The 18,644-nt window shown below is 41.3% G+C and overlaps 1 protein-coding gene across 13 annotated transcripts in view; it reads left to right on the forward strand.

Moving 5' to 3' along the window:
* STARD13 (StAR related lipid transfer domain containing 13) overlaps positions 1-18,644 on the forward strand; it is a 285,778-nt gene that overhangs the window by 262,556 nt on the left and 4,578 nt on the right. For all 13 annotated transcript variants that reach the window (XM_085579263.1, XM_085579267.1, XM_085579273.1 and 10 more), the window contains 8 exons: positions 38-1,416; positions 2,877-3,050; positions 5,142-5,301; positions 9,272-9,470; positions 12,549-12,756; positions 13,643-13,757; positions 14,502-14,723; positions 16,550-16,767. In XM_085579263.1, the coding sequence (XP_085435389.1) occupies positions 38-1,416; positions 2,877-3,050; positions 5,142-5,301; positions 9,272-9,470; positions 12,549-12,756; positions 13,643-13,757; positions 14,502-14,723; positions 16,550-16,767 (2,675 nt within the window). The remainder of the gene's footprint in view (positions 1-37; positions 1,417-2,876; positions 3,051-5,141; positions 5,302-9,271; positions 9,471-12,548; positions 12,757-13,642; positions 13,758-14,501; positions 14,724-16,549; positions 16,768-18,644) is intronic.

Here is an 18,644-nt window from a genome sequence, read left to right on the forward strand (position 1 = left end):
ACACAATTTTAACATGTGCCACTTGCTTTTTTCCCAGAGTGAAGATTCAGATGAAGAAGATCTCTGTGCTATCAGTAATAAATGGACTTTCCAAAGAACCAGCAAACGATGGTCTCGGGTGGACGACATTGACACTCTGCTTCATCGATCTGACAGACATGGCTCTTCTGGGGACATTAAAATGAAAAACACGACAAGCAGTGAGAGCGTCCTTACAGATCTGAGTGAACCTGAGCTCTCATCAATTCACAGCGAGAGCAGTGGGGGCAGTGACAGCAGGAGCCAATCTGGCACCACCAGCACTGCTAGGGAGGCCTGCGACTGCTCTGCCCATCATGATGTGGAAAGCACCCTGCTGCAGGACTCTGCTACAATAAACACCGCCCCATCCCCCAAGGACGGCCTGAAGAATGAAAATCCAACACGAGCCAGAGCAAAAACCTTTCTAAAACGCATGGAGACACTAAAAGCAAAAGCCGTGCATGGAAAACTAAAAGGCTCGGGAAGAACAGGTCCTTTAGAGATCAGTGGACCGGTTCTCCAGTTTGAGCCAAAATCCTTGAAAGACATGCACTGTGTACAGATAGTCAATGGCGATCTTCAAAATTTGGGGCAAGATTCAGTCAAAAGAGGGCTTCCCTTTTCTGCCAAATCCAGCAGTGACAGCAGTCAGTCCGAAAACAGCAGCAGTGGAGTGAGCACACCATGTCTAAAGGAACGCAAGTGCCACGAAGCAAACAAGAGAGGTGGGATGTACCTGGAGGACCTAGATGTTCTGGCAGGAACGGCCTTACGGCAGGTGGTGGACCAAAACCGCAAAAATGAATTTCATTCCCAGGAGAATTTGGTTGTGCACATTCCCAAGGATCACAAACCGGGGACCTTCCCAAAGGCACTTTCTATCGAAAGCCTCTCACCTACAGACAACAGTAACAGTGTAAACTGGAGGACGGGCAGCATCTCTTTGGGAAAGCAGAACTGCTCTACTCCAAAGGAATCCGGACTGATGGCTTGCTGTCCTAAAGAGAGCAGAATTAGTATTTATGACAATGTGCCAGGTTCCCACTTGTATGCTAGTACTGGGGACCTCCTGGACATAGAGAAAGATGTCCTTTTTCCTCAGTTAGATGACATTTTGCAACATGTCAATGGACTGCAGGAGGTGGTAGACGGCTGGTCAAAGAAGGTGTTGCCAGGTCTGCCGGTTGGCGACGTGTCGGTCAGTGAATCCCCATCATTGCCTTTCCAGTCGCCTACACAGATCACTCTCGATTTTGAAGGAAACTCTGTGTCCGATGGCCGGACCACCCCGAGTGACATGGACAGAGATGGAACATCCCTGAATGAATCCGAAGCCACTGGTGTTAGGGACAGGAGGGACTCTGGGGTGGGAGCATCACTCACAAGGCCAAGCAGGTAAGCAGCAAAATTTTGTATACAAATCCACAGACTGTGAAATACAATTTAATTAAGCGGAGGTTCTCAGCTTAGGAGTCAGAAGGCACAGGGTACCGTAACAGTAGTGTTCATTCTGCATGGAGATGGGGATTTCCCAAGGAAAGGTGGGATTTTGAGGGAAGGGACATCCTGCTGCAATATTCTTACATGGAATCAATGCAGAATTGGTTTAATAGAGCAAACTAAGACATTCTTTATCCCTTGATCCATTGATTACATAGCAGGACCCTATATATATTGTAGGATGTATTTTTAATTTGTCTTCTAAGTTATGCACCCAGATCTTTATGAATCTGTAGCTTTATACACTTTTTTAATGCACTGATCTGCTTTAAAAATGTGCCCCTTTATGCTCAAAGAGAACTTCCCTATGCTGCCCCAGCCCCTTACGTGGGTGGGATGAAATTGTGATGAATGATTTACTTCTTAATAAAGTGAAAAGTGGAATTTTTTTGATAATTTGCAGACCTGTTTTAAGTCAGAGTGATGAGCTCCTGTTGTGCCAAGTACCAATGGTCCTGGGCAAGAGCTTTTTTGGGTCTAAACTGTTGTATGTAGGGTAGCTTTGTAAGTGCAAAAGCAGGGAGAACATACCTAGTATTTTCTGATACTGGTATTTCTGATAATACTGATCTGCTGTCAGCCTTGTCACACCCTCATAGAGGACTCTGCCATGCCATGGTTTGCTGCTGCCTGTGCTTGCTCACCACCACCACAAAAGTGAAAGTGGACTGGAGGAAACTATTGAGTAAATGAGCAGTGGCAAATTTTTTAGAATTTGTGTTAGAACTTATACGTAGTGAAACAAGAAAATAAAATTAGGGTTTTTTTTTCTGATGAATCTAGTATACAGAGAAAGTGCATTGGGCTAAAAATATGTGAATGGTTCAGTAGCTTGGTGGTTGTCTTTCTAGATAAGGAGACACAAGGTTTAATCCTTTAAAAAAAAAAAAAAATCTTTCAACATTTAAACAGTTTGGAGAACCTCATCTCCAAATACCTCAGTGGTCAGGTCAGTCCCCTGAGAGATGAGGGACTAGGCATCAAATACCAGTTCTGAGTCAGGCAAAGAAGATTTGTCTCTAAACCTCCCACATCCTGTTGGAAGTGTGTGGGCTAAAGACCATAGCAGGCAGCACTGCTTCCCCAAGTATATGGAGAGGACCCATTCATAAGTGGATGCAGTTATGAATCTAATGTTAAAATGACAAAACTTGGGCATTTCTGAAATTAAAGAGATTATCTAAATTGTTGTATTTATCTCCAAGGACATTTTCTTTCTTTTTGCACCACAAGCCATCACATATGTGTGTGTTTATGTATGCTTTATACATTGCTCAGCCCTATCTCACAGTACACCATCTTTTTTGCCCCACCAAAGCAGTTCTCTGATTTTTCTACCATTTCTTTTGCTAAAGGCAATTACGATGGCAAAGTTTCCAAATCTCTCATCGCCTGAGCCGCTCCATTGCGTCGCTTCACATCAGCAACCAGTCAGCAGCCCAGCTGAATCTACTGCAAAAATTCTCTCTGCTTCGTCTCACTGCCATCATGGAAAAGTACTCCATGTCAAACAAACATGGCTGGACCTGGTGAGTGCCACTGGTAACTGGGAAGAGACTTTTTAGAAGAAAATAATTTCTCCTAATTCTGTTACTCTTGTTGGTTAGTAAATGCAATTAGAAGGAACCGTTGACTTCAAGTGTGGGATTTGAAACTGGCCCTTTTTATCCATGGCTGCCTAGTGGCTCATTGGCAAAGTGAGAAATAGATCCTGAGAATCTGACTTCATTCCTGAGCTCTAACAGAGAGACCGCCCTGGCCTTTTGAACAATGCTGCAGTTCCAGAAAAAGAAACAGGAATAGGAGAGAGTGACTACAAAGTAGGAAAAGTTTACACTAAGTCCTACCCAGTATTCTTTTGGTGATTCAAAAAGAAACAGCTGCTGCTTCATGTGTTTGATATTGCTTTGTTTGAGCTTTAAAAGAAGAGTTAAGATAGTTGTGGGACTTTTCTCTAGAAATCAAAGATGCAGGCTTTGGCCTAAGCCTGGACCTGTGTTAGAGGGAGCTTGCAGCCCTGTCAGCTGTGACAGCTACCTGGTCACTCAGGGAGTAGAGGGAAGCACACATAGATGTGAATGCTCACTATGTGGCTCTTTCTCTAGCAATTGGCTACAGAAACCTGCATGTTTCATGGTATAAAAACCCTGGTGGGCCCCACAGATTGAGGTACACCAGAAATGGAAATGGGCATGGATCATGAGAAAATAATCAAAAAGGATGACAGAATCTGACAAAGAATAAAATTATCTGGGAAATATTCAAAAGGATGACAGAATCTTTCCCTAATACACTAAGGCACCCAGTCCAGGTGAAGTATGACTTGATATTTATATTGTCAATTTTATGTGGCAAGCACCTCCCCAAAATCCCACTAAATTGATCTGTGAGCTATGTTAAGACAAGTCTTCCCTTAGAAATGGAAAAATAGATACAATTTATACATGTGAGATTCACCTCACTGACATCAGTCATTAGGAAAATTTAAAATAGTAATCTGTTATAAATCTAATCTGAGTAAGTCAGGTTGGCTGTTTGTGGTCAGAAGAAAAAGACAGGCAACCCCAAAGCAGCCCATTATATCCAAGGCTGACGGTTTGGGTCACCTTCCAGAGGTGTTTCTCTCTAGAGTGGGTATAGAGATAGTCCAGACAGCTGACTTTTTCTAAATCTCTGTAAGGGAACTAAAATTCAGTAAAATTAATCCCCATTTCACTGCTCTCCTTCAGTGCACTCCCTGTGGCTAGTTGGCATGTGCGCTGAAATGAATCTCACCTTACCCAACTTCAAACAAGCAGACTAGAATACAGCAAATTCTAGGCCCTACTGTTTGTACAAGGTTTTCATCCTGAGAGCTATTCCTTCAGTTTTTATAATCAGTCTCTAAGGATTTTTAAGAGAGGCACTGTAAATAGCTGTATAGTTACGCACTGTACTTCTTCAGTAGATAATTTAAAATGAGTTTTTACTTCTTCCCACACAGATGACAAAATTCTTAGTCACATTCAGGTCATATTCATCTTTTTAATTTTAATTCTGTGGCAGTCATGACTCCCAAAAAGGGAATCCAGTTGGTTCTTGTTTTCATCATAGTTTTTTGAAGAAAGCAAACTCACCAGCTTCACTTAAGTTACTCAACTAGAATAAATAATAAATCATATAACACAAGGGAGTAATCTGACACATAGGGATTTCCCACCATCATTTCTTATTGTAGAGTTTTAGTCAATAGAAATACTAAATCGTGTAACTAGTAGTACAAAGATCATTCAGCATGTTAGAAGACTGAACTTCCTTTTCCTGCAGATACCCTCTCCACTCGCCATTCCTGTGAGTCCCTAAAAGATGCTTTAAACCTGTTGGCTTCAGCTGGCTGACACCTGAGTGGTAAAAGGTTCTTGTTAGAACTGATTGTAATGCTGTACATTAGAGGCCATCGATTTATAGACATTAAGAAATTAATCAATTATGCCAATTGTAAAGTGTCTGTGTATTGTGCATTAAACATTATTTCGCCATCTTTATTAAAATTACCCAGTTACCAATTTCTGTCAGTAGTGTTACTCAGAAGGTGTGTAAATACTGATTTCTTCATGCAGTCTGTTCATGTTAATTTTCAGGTCTGTGCCAAAGTTCATGAAGAGGATGAAAGTCCCTGACTACAAGGACAAGAATGTCTTTGGTGTGCCCCTGATAGTTCACGTTCAGAGAACAGGGCAGCCTCTTCCCCAGAGCATCCAACAAGCCCTGCGCTACCTACGGAGCAACTGTCTAGACCAGGTAGGAACTTTACTCCATGGACTTGTTGGTTTTTTCTGAAAAGCCACTTTAAGCAAGTACCAGTGACCATTTTTGTACTAAGTGCCGGGATTATTTGAAAATTATAATCTCTCATGTTGGGCCTTGATCTCCTCTGGTGATTTGATATCTGGGGCCAAAACTAAAAGTTTTCCATTTTGAGATTTGTATCCAGCTAATCTGTTGAAATTCTGTAGCTGTAACAGTCCTGCTGATTTGTATACCACACTCTGCTTCAAACAACATTTTGAGATCTTTGTGTATATTGAATGAAACCTGGGAAGGGATCAGGACTTCGCACTTCTAAATGTATTTGTACTGCTTATGCTTAATTGTTGCCATTGAGGGTTAACTGCATTCACCATTTCACAAGATATGGTACAAAAGGTTTTATTTACTTAGCAAAGACAGAAAAGTGCAAGAATGGAGAGCAAACTCAGCAAAATATTCCAAGTATTCTGTTGACAGAGTCAGATATATCCAGATAGTTAGGTCAGCAGGGGTTCAATGCCAAAGCCATTATGGTACACTGCCTTTTATAGTGTTCTTAGCTACAACAAGCCAGCTGGGACACCCTCATGCTCAAAGTATTTCATATTTTTTTTATTCCCTCTAGCTACAGAGGGACATACTTATCATATTTTTACTGTTCTTCCCCTAAGGATGAGGATGTATATTTTTATGAACATAGGACTTTGAGAAAACCCCCGGCTGTTTATGTTCAGTCCTCTACTGTTACTGACCTCATGTGATATGACCTCTTTCATAACTGCCTTTAGATAATTGTAAGTTCGAAAGGAGCAACCAACACTTTGCTCTGCAGACTTTGCTGCTTTCCTAGCTCTGGCCACACAAAAAGGGTGGAATTAGACTATTCTGAATCTTCACATTTTCTAATCACTATTCTAGTTGCTGTTCAAGTTTTTTGTTGGGTGACAGTCATCTTCCCCAAAACTGAAATCTGAAAATTACAGGTGTTCCAGTGAATCACAACCATTTCCCTTTGCAGCTAGTGGGAAAGGCACAAGTCCTTCCTACCATTCTCTCTGTAAAGCGATCCTGTAGTAGTCAGACCTTGACATCTAACTCCATAGTGTCAAAAGTGAGGTGAGATGAGTTCTGCCAGCCATGTGCAGTGTGGGAGCTGACGGGTGGGATGAACAGCTTGTCAGAAGTTTATTAAGAGAGGATGAAAGGGAAAGATGCATAGAGACAAGTAGAAGTGATATATTCGGGAGCTAAAAGGCCTGGTTGCCACAGTGCTCAGCTGGGTTTGTGTACTGAGCTGGGAAAGCCAGTGTAGGAAAGAAAAGTGATGCAGCAAGCCTGGAATTAATGATGAGATTGGAGGAGGAGATGCCCAAATAAGAGGAATAGGAGATGTAAGGATAGGGATGGGCTTGTCAGCTAAGAAGCAAAATAAGAGGAAGAAAGAGAAGATAGAGAAATAATTGGGGAGAATGTAAAGGGAGTATAAAGGAGAAAGAAAAAGCTCTTGAGAGATTTGAAGCAATTAAAAGATGCTGAAAGCCTCAGACAGCTATCTGCTCCATTTGTGTTTACAGGCTGGGAAGCATCAGAGCTCTGTGAATTTCAGTTCAGCTTTGGTTTCTTCTTGGATTAAAATTGGGGAAATACTGATTTTAAAAAAAAGGAAGGAGGAGAAGTACAAATTGGGATCATTTAAAATATCTTTCCACCAAAAATCTTTCTAGACAAAAACATTTCAGGCAGTTCAGCTCCTCTGCTTTACAGTTACTCCCTTTGTTCCCATTTAATTCAAAGTCTGCTAATACCTGGGTAACCTCAGCATCCTGCTTATGTCTCTCCTGTGCACTGTAGAAGGTGAGCTAGAGTTCAGAACAGGTGACAGAGCTTCTACTGCACACACTTGGTAAAGTTGAGGTTGCTCTAAACCATTTCAAGGTCTGGCTCCTGCCACTGAAATCCCTAAACTTGCATGAGGAGCTCCACAATTACTTGTAGGATATGTAATTCAGTTTCACTTCATGAAATAAAAACTGCTTTGCCTTTTCCAACTGCATCTTTATTTCTGTCATGCATTATATGGCTGCTTGTAGGGAAGATGATCCATGCAGCATGAGGATAGTAGAGAGATTGGGGCAGACTAACCTCTGGGTTTTTAGTCCTTTTTTATTTACAGAACAAGTCTGTAATAATGCATAACAGAGGTTAAACATCTCTTTTTACTGAGTGAAGAACTCTTTTAATTAATTTTAATTTTTTTCCATTAATAAAAAAAAAGGAAATAGAAGTTTGGATAAATGTCTTTAAACAGAGATCAAGAGTAGTGGAATGATGTGCAGCTGGAGATTGCATGGGTGAGATGTGACATCTGACCTCTCAAAGCAGACTTAGCTAGAAGTTTTTAATGGTTGTTTACACCAGCAAGGACACTTTCCATCAAAAGGAGAGAACTGAGCCTCTGGTCTGACATTTATCTACCACAGGCCAAAACTTTATTTTTTGGACAGAATTAGCAAGTCTGTCTTCATCTTCAGGACACACATTTCTAAGAGCAAAAGGCATATAAAAAGAAGAGAAAGGGAAAGGGAAAACCAGATGAAAAGAGATAGATGCTCTTTCTTGTATGCTCTTGACAGGAAGAAGAGTAGAGTTTCACTTGGAATATAAATACAGAGCATAGGGCACACTTCAGTTCTCTACTTCCTGTACATAAATTTAGCTCTCAAGTGACACTAAATTCATCAGTAAGAAGACCTAGAAGAGCTGCCTCACAGCCAGTCTGGTGCAGCGGTTCATCTTCATTTAATTAATTAATTAAATAAATATACCTTCTCACAGAGCTGTGATCTATGTAATTACTGTCATGAATGTGCGAGTTAACCAAAATCCTAAATACTCTCCAGGTGAGCATGGGAGGTGTTTTAGAGAGAGAAGGGTCCTCTGTGAACTCTGTGCTGCTTCTTACTCAGAAGTAAGGGGGAGAAGGCCAGAAGGCATTATTCCCTTGCCTTTACTGTTTACTGATGGACTATGCCATGCAGGATCACCAGCAAGACATCAATCACAGAGGAAAAGGGGTCTAATTCCCAACTGGAAATGTGCCTTTCCCATAGGTCTCTCTCAATGTTTCACCTTTTTCCTGTAAAACTGAGGGAAAAACAGCGTTAACACTTCCCAAATGAAACACTGTAAACTCACCTGGGAATAAATAATGTGGTTGAGGCCCAGGAATTCAGCCCAGGGGGAATTCCGTGGGTGGAGAAGGACAAGAAAGGGCAGCCCTGCCTTGAAGGCATCATTTGAAGAATTACCACTTCCTTTCAAAATAGAAAGCAAACAGGATAAAAATGTATCTTAGTGACACTGCACAAGTAATCCCTCTGTGGCCCCCGCTCTTGAACTGTACTTTTCAGCGGGATTTGGGAGAACTCTTGGAATCAGAGAGCATGAAAGGGAAAAAATACATTTAATCTTGATTTTAAAGCTCTACCAGGAAGTACTAATCTTCTGCCACAGCATTTATTACTTAGCTAAGCATAATATTTTCTTGTTAATCTTCAAAATATATACCCAAATAAACATGAGAGGCCAGATTCTCAGCTGGAGTAAATCAACAGACAGTTACCCAAGCCAAGCAAGCCAGGCTGATTTATATCAGAAGAGCATCTTGCTTAAACTTCTCAGGCAGCAGAGAAACCACAAGGCACTCTGAACCCTCTCTCTAGGATAGGACAGAGAGCAGCAGCATTATTAACCCCTGCAATCCTTCTGTGGCAGCCTGTGCTTGCCTTGCTTGTAGGACCATCAATTGCATTTGCACATTTCCCCCCTTCTCGCCTACAGTGAAACAAGCAACCCAAGCTTTGGTCATGATCCAAGTCCCCACATATAAGTGCATATACCAGATATATATTCTTCAAGTACCATTTTCCCTTTTACCCAACTCAATATGGGACGTTTTTAGGTGGGTCTGTTTCGGAAATCTGGAGTGAAATCCCGAATCCAGGCCCTGCGACAGATGAACGAGAGCTCCCCAGAAAACGTCAGCTATGAAGACCAGTCCGCATACGATGTGGCTGACATGGTCAAGCAATTCTTCAGAGACTTGCCAGAACCTCTCCTCACAAGTAAACTAGGAGAGACTTTTCTGCACATCTATCAATGTAAGTTGATATTTCTACATATTTCTATTATTATATAGTAATACACTGTTAATAATGTTGGTGTGTTAACACTTGATAGCTTTCTTTCTGCTGACCTTTGAGATATAAAAAAACCCTCTGCCTTCAAAATCTTTCACTAACAGGTCTTTAGGACCACCTAAACATTTCTGTCAAATTTAATGGAAAGGCAATGTTCATACCAGCCTCACAATCAGAAAGAAGACAGAAGAACATGCTGCTGGACACAAAAAGCATGAAGACTCATATTTTTGTCAGATTTCATTCAACTGTGTGCCCATTTTATGCTCTTATATCTCAATATAAGTGAGTCTTCTGGGCATGCAGAAGTGGTACTTGACCATGAGAATATATGTCTCTGTAGTCCCTTTCCTTGCTGTGACTTTTGATTATTTGTTTTTTCTTTATAGTCAATAAAATGTACATGCAAAAACAAGCTGCCTTCATGTAGATCATAAGCTCTATGTAAAGAACTCATAGAGAAAGAAAGATTTCTTCTTTTCTCTCCAGCATACGCAATCTTCAGAAAAATCTGAGACTCAGATGCATCAGAATAATGAAAGTCCCTGTGAATCAGGAAATGACTGTGTGTATCTTCTCCAGACGGAGGGAGAAATAAACAGTGAGGAAAACACTGAACAGCCAGAAGAATTTGAGGTTTTTTCCTGACAATGTCCATTATGAGGGCCAGTCAGCCAGCACTCTGGCAGATGCAGCCAGCCTAAGCCAAATAATTGGAAGCACTAAAGAGAAGTGTGTCTAGTCTTTTCACTTGCAGACATTTCAGCTGCCAAAACAATAGAAAGCCATTTTAAAACACTGTGTAATCCCAGTGCTTAAGAATCTCAGATACTTCCGTTGCTTCCCTTTACTGTAAAAATCTGTCTGTGGCATGCAGTCACTAATGAATTTACCACCACAGTGTCTGTAGCTGGTAGAGAACACTGGGATTCTGCATGTGAGAGACAGCACTGCAAATAAATTCAGTGGGTTTGGCTGTACGTGATGTCTTGGAACATAAGTTAACTGCGAGAGTTGGTGCCTAGCCCTGGACCATCATTTCCCCTTCTTCTTTCCTGCTCACAAGTTGTCTGCCTGCACACACATTAATAAGCTTATTAAGAAAAGCAACAGGAATTCTGGCCGCCAATAAAATGGCAGTCACAACCCTTTCCATGAGGACGTGGCCAAGGAGAAGATTATCCACTGCAAGGACATGTCCTGCGTATCCTTGGAAACAAATCACCACTAAACTATTGCTTGATGAAAACTGGGGATGTCTCTTTGCACAGAAGAGATTGCAAGTAAATTACCCCCTTGCTACAGGAGGAGAGAGATGGTAGATCCCAGTGGCATCAGCATAAGCAGGTCTGTAGCCAGAAGGGCTCCCCTTTTCCAAGACATGAGGATGATTGAGGAAACACTGATACCAGCCAACAAAAAATGTAAAAAGAGGCATGGGCTGGCTCTGTAATGTCTGCATGGTGCTGCAGAGGGAAATCTGAAGAAATTCTCTTTACATTGGTCAGAAGGGGAAATGATGAGCTAAGATTGCTAAAATGCACCAGGAGTAAAAGGATTTCAGAAAGACTTGAGGATAAGTGTCTTTAAACCAAGGTAGGAACAACAAAAGATTGACTCTGTAGACACCAGAAAAAATTGTTTGGATTAAGAATGAGTAGCAAGGGTTTTTTTCCATGTGACCAACAACAAGTATGTATTTCTGTTTCAGAGAGTACTGACAAAACTCCTTTCATAGAAAGAAAAAAATGTTGAAAATTTCTGAGATATCAATTGTATTTCGTAACATCTGCAATTAAACTAATCTGTAGCTGAGATTTTTTTTCTTGCCCTTTGTTCTGTTTAACAAATTATTAATGTGAAGTAAGAAAGAATTTTTCCTCTCCTAGTGTATTGGCAGAAGACTTCTGATTTTCTGGGACTCACTGAAGATATTTTTCATATATCCAAGACCTTTTTCATATATCCAGAATGGCTTGAATTGCTGTAACACATGGGATTTTGGATGAGATTATTAATGTAGTAGTCTATATGGCATAGCATTGGTGAAACTTTCTCCATTTTCCTAAAACTCTCAGTTGATGAATGTTTACCCGTGACTTGAAGCACTGGCTGATGTTCTGCTTCATGTACCAGACTCATCAGAACAACAATAAAGGGGAGGGAGGGATTACCAGGAGGTGTTGTGGGAAGAAAAGACACATTGAATAGATTTAGCAAAGGCTCCTCTGACTTCTCAGAAAAACGTGGCCTTGCTGCTTTCAGAAACTTCAGAAGTATTGAGCTGTGTTCATTTTGTCTTTCCTGTCTGAAAACTTTTAAAATAAAGTGCTTGTACAAGGTTAGCAGTCAAATCTAAAAGCTGGCTGTTCCCTCTACTGTAAATCTGCTTTTGTTGTTCTTCCACTCAATTATAGAGAGTATGTAATACCCAGAGGAGGACTTAAAGTCCAAACTGAGAGAACTTATGGTAGTTTTAGAAATTAATCTGAGGTGCTATTTAAACATTTCCACTACTTTCATCAAACTCTTCTATGGTTTAGGACACAAATCTAAGGATTCCCGAAGCTTCCCTAAGACTTAAACTTCTGTCTTGCCAGGGGACAAAGAAAACCTGAAAGATACCATTTAAAGCTATGAGTACTGAGTACTATTCTCCCTTCAGAAACTTCAAATGAAGTCTAGTGCCTTTCTTGGGAGCAGCCCTTCAAACAAAGAGAGAAATGCCAAACACTGGTGAGGGAAGCTGTGCTTCATGGAGGAGAAAAACCCCAGCTCTCCAGAAGCCAGCTGATTTTTCCCCTTGGTCTCCTGTCATCTGCCTCTTCGCAAATCCATTGCTAAGGTCCGGAAAGACCTCTGCGAGTCGAGCATTAACCTAACACTGCCAGGTCCACCACTGAAACACATCCCTAAGCACCACATCTGGGCGGGTTTTGAGCACTTGAGGGGACTGTGAATGTCTGTGGTAACTTTATCTTTCTGGCTCCTTGCCTGATCTTACAACTGACCCCCTGGACGTGCCTTGCTCCTTCCCAGACGTGCCCAAGGAGCAGCGGCTGCAGGCGGTGCAGGCAGCAATCATGCTCATGGCCGACGAGAACAGGGAGGTTCTGCAGACTCTGCTCTGCTTCCTAAGCGACGTCACCTCTGTGGAGGAAAATCAGATGACTCCCATGAACATCGCTGTTTGTCTGGCCCCTTCCCTCTTCCATCTCAATATAGTGAAGAAAGAAAGCTCACCAAGGTATGTTTCTTCTCAGCATTATAAATATTCACATCCTGAATACGGAATGATATTTTCAGTGGTATGCAGGAAAAATTTTCCAAGCCATCTGCTTTCCAGCACACATTAAAAAGGGCATGGCTTCACTAAGAGGGGAAAACCCCTGCTGCAGAGCCAGAAGCACACTTGTTTTCACAAGCCCAGCAGGCATTTCTGGTTGTCTGTTGTGGATATGCGGTGCCTGTTTTCCATGTGGAATTTTCAATGGGGCACTAGTGAGTTTTGCATGAGTAATGTTGAATGTTCTGTAAAGGAAAAGGGGTTGATTTTGCTCTGGTTGAAATCAAAGATTAACCATGTTTTAAAGGATTTTGACATGTAGATTTTCAATGAGTGTTTTTTCACTTTCAATTTACTGTCTACATTCTGTCATTCAGGAAACAGGGTTTATTTCAGGCCACATTAAAATTGTAACATGGTGATTGTAGTCTAAACAGGGCATAGCCCGGCTAAACATTAGTGGTCCGTCTTGACTTTTTCCCCTTCCATCTGGTTCAGAATACACTGAGATTCTTGGTCAAGTATGTGTATAACCTGTGTCTGAATAAGGGCTTTAAGAAGTAACAATGTAAACCACTTTACATCATGTCTGTTAAAAATCCATTTCAAAATGTACAACACATGGTGGAGGATATGTGTAACCTTTCCTGCTTTTACCTTTGGCTGAGCAACATTTTAGGTAAACATTTTTCCCTTAAAAAAGGCCCAGCAGTTTGAGCAGTCTTGTTGATAAATAGAAACTAAAGATAGGGGATTTTTCTCTCTGATGTTGGGAGCATCCTGCTGGTTTTTGCTTTCATATTAAAAAGATTCAGCTCTTTACCTGAGATACTGAATTCAATTACAGAGTAATACAGAAAAAATATGCAACAGGGAAGCCAGATCAGAAGGACCTCAGTGAAAACCTGGCAGCTACTCAGGGACTTGCTCACATGATAATGGAATGCAACAAACTTTTTGAGGTGAGTGAGAAACTCAAACAGCATTATTCATGGCCACATAATGCAGCACCCTTTGAAGTATTTATGTTTATCCTTATATTTTCTGTCTTGTGTTAGCTCAGAGATGGGTGCCTCACTTATTTGTAAACTTGCTTCATCCAAAGTTTATTTATCTCATTTCTTTATGGTGGTTCCCTTTTAATATTCAAAAGATGCTGTGACAGTTTTCAACCCAAATCACTGGATTAGAAAATTTTAGACTAATTCAAATCAAAATCTGCTAGTGTAAAATTTTATTACAATGCTTTTAAGGCCTCAATTAAAATCTATTCATCTTAAAAATAATTGCCTATACACTTTATTTCTGTGTGTCATGCAATAAAGTAAAAATCACATAGAGACCTGCAGTCAATCCTGAGCTACTTACACTGCAGCTGGACAAGAGCAAATGCTCATATCTTCTTTCCCCAGAAGCACAAGGCAATATTTCAGAGGGCTAAAGGAGTAACAGTGGTGTATTGACATCCAGTTGATCAATCTAACACAGTTCTGCATGAGTAGTGCTGTTCAGAGCCATGGGCTGTTTCATTAGACTACTTTGGTGTTTCATCTTGCATAAAGACAGAAATTGGTGTGCATTTTACAGATCCTAAGTTCATACAATTGGGTGCTGAATGGTCCATCAGCCTAGAAACACATTGCCTTAAGGAAAAGTTCTCAGCAGGAGATTTTCCCTGTGTGTTTTCCCTCCCTTCTGTGGCACAGGTCCCACACGAGATGATCACCCAATCCCGAAACTCCTATGTCGATGCAGAAGTGCATTCTCCTACCCTGGACGAGCTTGGGAAACAAGTGGATGAGGAAGGAGGGAACTATCAGATGTACCTGGAAACTCTCATGCAGAATCTCCAGAAAGAAGCAAAAGAGAAATTCAAAGGATGGGTCACATGTTCCAGTGTAGAGAACACAGAACTTGCCTACAAAAAGGTAATTTGGGAAGACATGAAGGAAGCAGTAATAAAACAAAAGCAAAATGCAGCTCGGCTACGGGGCATCCTGGCATGTTGCATGGCAAAACTCACACCTTTTTTTCTGGCAAGGCAATATTACTTTATTATTATTTTTTAAAATATTACTAAAAGCAGTTAAAATGTAATGTAATAGTGATTCACATGTGAGATTCCAGAGAAAGGCACAGAAAGCAAGCTGGGGTCTCCAAAATAGATCAAGTAAGGGACACAGCAAACAACACAACCAGAGAGAGTGAGCTGAAATGTTAAACAACAGAGAACATTTCCTGGGCAAATTCTTTGATTGGAGGACAGGAGGAGTTTCTGATCAGTTCTTGATGTTTGCTAGCAGTTTAGAGAACACAGCTACTGCAGCTTTTATTAAAATTTCTGAATCTGTTTTGGACTCCAGCACTTCTTCAGAGAAAGCCAGACCACTGTAGTGAGGCAGAGGGTGCTGCAGGGTCCCTGCAGAAAGTGGAGTTCAGGGCTGCTGGAAACTGAATAGCAAAGCAGAGGTCTCCAAACCAGCAGCAGCTAGCAAGAGGAAGGGATGAATTAGGGGTAGGTGACACTAATTAGGCAGGAAAAGAGCACCGGGAGGAATGTGAGATCTGGATGGTGAGGGGGCAGGAGGCAGCATTACCCAGCTTGGGAAAATGCAACCCCTCTGTCAGGGCAAAGAAATTGCAGTTACTGTGGTTTGTGGCCAGCTTGTGTGCGTGACCTCTCCAGGGAGGGACTGTGAGAGGCTGGGAAGAGAGTAACAGGGCTCAGGTGGGAGCAGGATGTGGGAGATGGGGAATAGAGGCCTTTACAGCTGGTGGTCAAGGACCTGTAAGACTACAGAGAGGACTGGCGTCTGGGGCTCTAGGGCAGGGGAAATGGGGAACTGAAAGCTTTGAGGAGAAAGAATTACAACATGAAATAATTTAAGGTGGGAGGTGAGGAAGGTAGGTTTCTGGGGAAACAATCCTCCGTCTGTGGGAGGTACTAGAGGTTTCCAAAGTATGCACTGGTATATGAGAATGGTAGGGTAGGGAAGGGTTACAAAAGCAGGACTTGAAAGATCCAGTAATTATTTAACTTGTTTACTGCCTGAAATAGGACCCCTAGAACTATGCAGAAAAGCTGTGTGTGTACAATCTAGGATATTCACCTTGTGCGTAGCCCAGCACTTTCTGCTCCCTTTACTGTAAGCTGTGGAGGTGTTCCAAGAAACAAGGATCTATGAGCAAGGAGGAGTTAGCAAATAGTCTGTGCTCTTTGAAAGGTGTTTTCCCAACACTTCCCTTGCAGCTATTTTGAGGAGCAAACATCTGTGTACCTGACATATAACTGAATCAATGTATGTTCTGCTCCCCCAAAATTAACCAGGAGGGTAAATGGACCCTCAATTCCAGGTAGTGTATAAGATTGCCTAAGGCAGTTGCTTTATTTCAGCCCAGGGTTCCAGTCTCTCCTCTCTTTTTACTTCTGCAGACACATATTCCTCTTTCCACTTAGGATGTCTGGACTTGGAAAAGTGTCTGTCACACCAGGAGTAATGTAGAACCTCGCTGGCACTATGGGAACTAGTCCAGATATATTCTATTGTGAGAGCAGAACAACAAATCACTTCAGATTTCCGCCCAGGACAAGTAGAGCAGCAGCAATAGCAATATTAGTAATGATTAGCAGGGAAATATGAGTGCTCTTAAGCTGAAGTCAGACACACACACTGAGATTTTGTCCTCAGTTATCATCTGCTGAACATAGGCATGTAAATTATCAGGGTTTGTGTTCTTGGTCACTTCACTCCAGGTTGGGGATGGGAACCCACTAAGGCTTTGGAAAGCCTCAGTTGAAGTTGAAGCCCCTCCATCAGTTGTCCTGAACCGGGTGCTGAGAGAACGTCACCTTTGGGACGAGGACTTCTTGCAGTGGAAGGTGGTGGAGAGCCTGGACAAGCAGACAGAAGTTTACCAGTATGTTTTGAACACCATGGCTCCTCACCCCGTCCGAGACTTTGTTGTTCTCAGGTAAGAGGAGGGTGGTTCTCTGGTACCTTTGCCTCCTGCAGTGCATAAAAAAGATCTGGACTTATCTCAGCCTTCACATCTGTGTAATTGCTCTCCAGGAACTCTACTTCTGGGCAGCAGTGTTGATTTCTCAAACTGAATTAGTCATACACCTACAGCATGCTGACCTTTTCTCTGATGTAATTTGAGCAGCACATACTCCTGAGGCCATAAATATAATTTCTTCCTCAGAACAGATGTCTGATAATAGCTGTTCTTCTCTCTTAACTTTGTTTGTTGTCAAAACAGTGCAAATAGAACCCAATTGTTTTTTACGCTGCTTTTGCTGTTCTCTGGGGAACGTTTGATGTTTAAGAGCCAAATGTTTGGAAGAGAAGATAGTGGTGCTTTTAAGCTAAGGCTGTTATACAGTGTCTATATAACTTATTATCTTAAATTTTCAGTTGGAGTCTTTTTAAACGAAGAAATGCTGATCCATAAAAATCCTAGTGTGGAAATGAACAGAAAGAGGCAGTAGATTTGTATTCTCTCTTCCAGGGGATGACTTCTTCAAATAAATGTATAGCTGTGTATCAATATTCCACATTCAGTCCCAGTTCTACCATTGTGTATCTGCTTGTACAGAACAGTCCAAAAAAAAAACCCCTTTTCTGTCTTTGAAATCCGGGCCTTTGCTTGCTAGGAGCTATTGAGGAGCTGCTGACTTATTTCACTTACAGGGTCAGTCCTACAGTTATTTATTTTAGCATGATTTTGTGCATTCCTGCTTTTGGTCCCTGCTTTCTTTGATTGAAATAATGTGCCAGAGAAATACAAAGCAATTTTGACAAACAAAGTGGTACAGGGAGTCAGAATTGTATTAAAGGGAACGAAGATTGAAGGAAAAAGATGAGCCAAATAAAATATAATTACGAAAGTACATCCCTTTTATGAACTTCAGTAGTCTCTTAAAGGATGACAACATGCAGATATTGTTGGTATAAGGGAAGAATTATTGGAACTCTTAGGGGAAGATTTAAAAAATGCTTTCTATAACCAATTCTCCCATTACTCTATTTCCTTTGACTTACCACAGTATAATGGGCTAAATTAAATATTTTATAATCAAATATATATTATATATTTTATATAATCATATATCTATCATTATTTTATACATAATCTCTGTATATAATGTCATTATCTTGAACCAGTGATAAATTTGGGCCTCTGCGTGGCACGAAGAAGATGGTCTGTGAGCGGTGGGGAGGTTTTGATGACCGCAATTTGGTCCTCTCATTTGCCACTTAGTTCACTATTAGGTTTCGTGGTGGTTTATGTTCTTTAAAGACCTGCTGTGCAGTCACATCAGTTAAAGGAAAATCCTGCTATCGAGTTCTCATTCTTTTCACTGACCCAGGCAGAATGACCCCCGAGGACTGAAATGCATATCATAAAAATGAATCCTGGTGGGTTCTTAAGGGCTGAAAACAGCTATCAGGCAGGTCTGTCAGATTCTGTTGTTTATCTCTTTTGATTGATATAATTATGTCTAGAGCAAGGTTACCCAGCAATACCACAGTCAATTTGATACCTTATGGTTGGTGGGAAGTGAACAGTGAAATTATAATACACCTCTGGGGACATGAATATATTTTAACAGATGGCAATTTTCTTCTTCTCAGTCAAACTTTGGACTGTGAAAGGATCAACTTAGTTGTTCCCTTTTTTCTCAATGTGACAGTCATAACAAGGGGATTAGGCTCCCTAGAGAAGACTCTGATGGTAAGATGAGAGGAGAAATGTTTCATATGCCTGGGATATGACACAGGTCTCAGCTGCCCTACACAGGCATCACTTTTATTAAAGAATCCACAAGTGTTTCATGTTCATTAAGT

This window comes from Lonchura striata, chromosome 1, assembly GCF_050655825.1.
Source record: "Lonchura striata isolate lonStrDom1 chromosome 1, ASM5065582v1, whole genome shotgun sequence".
Taxonomy (NCBI): domain Eukaryota; kingdom Metazoa; phylum Chordata; class Aves; order Passeriformes; family Estrildidae; genus Lonchura; species Lonchura striata.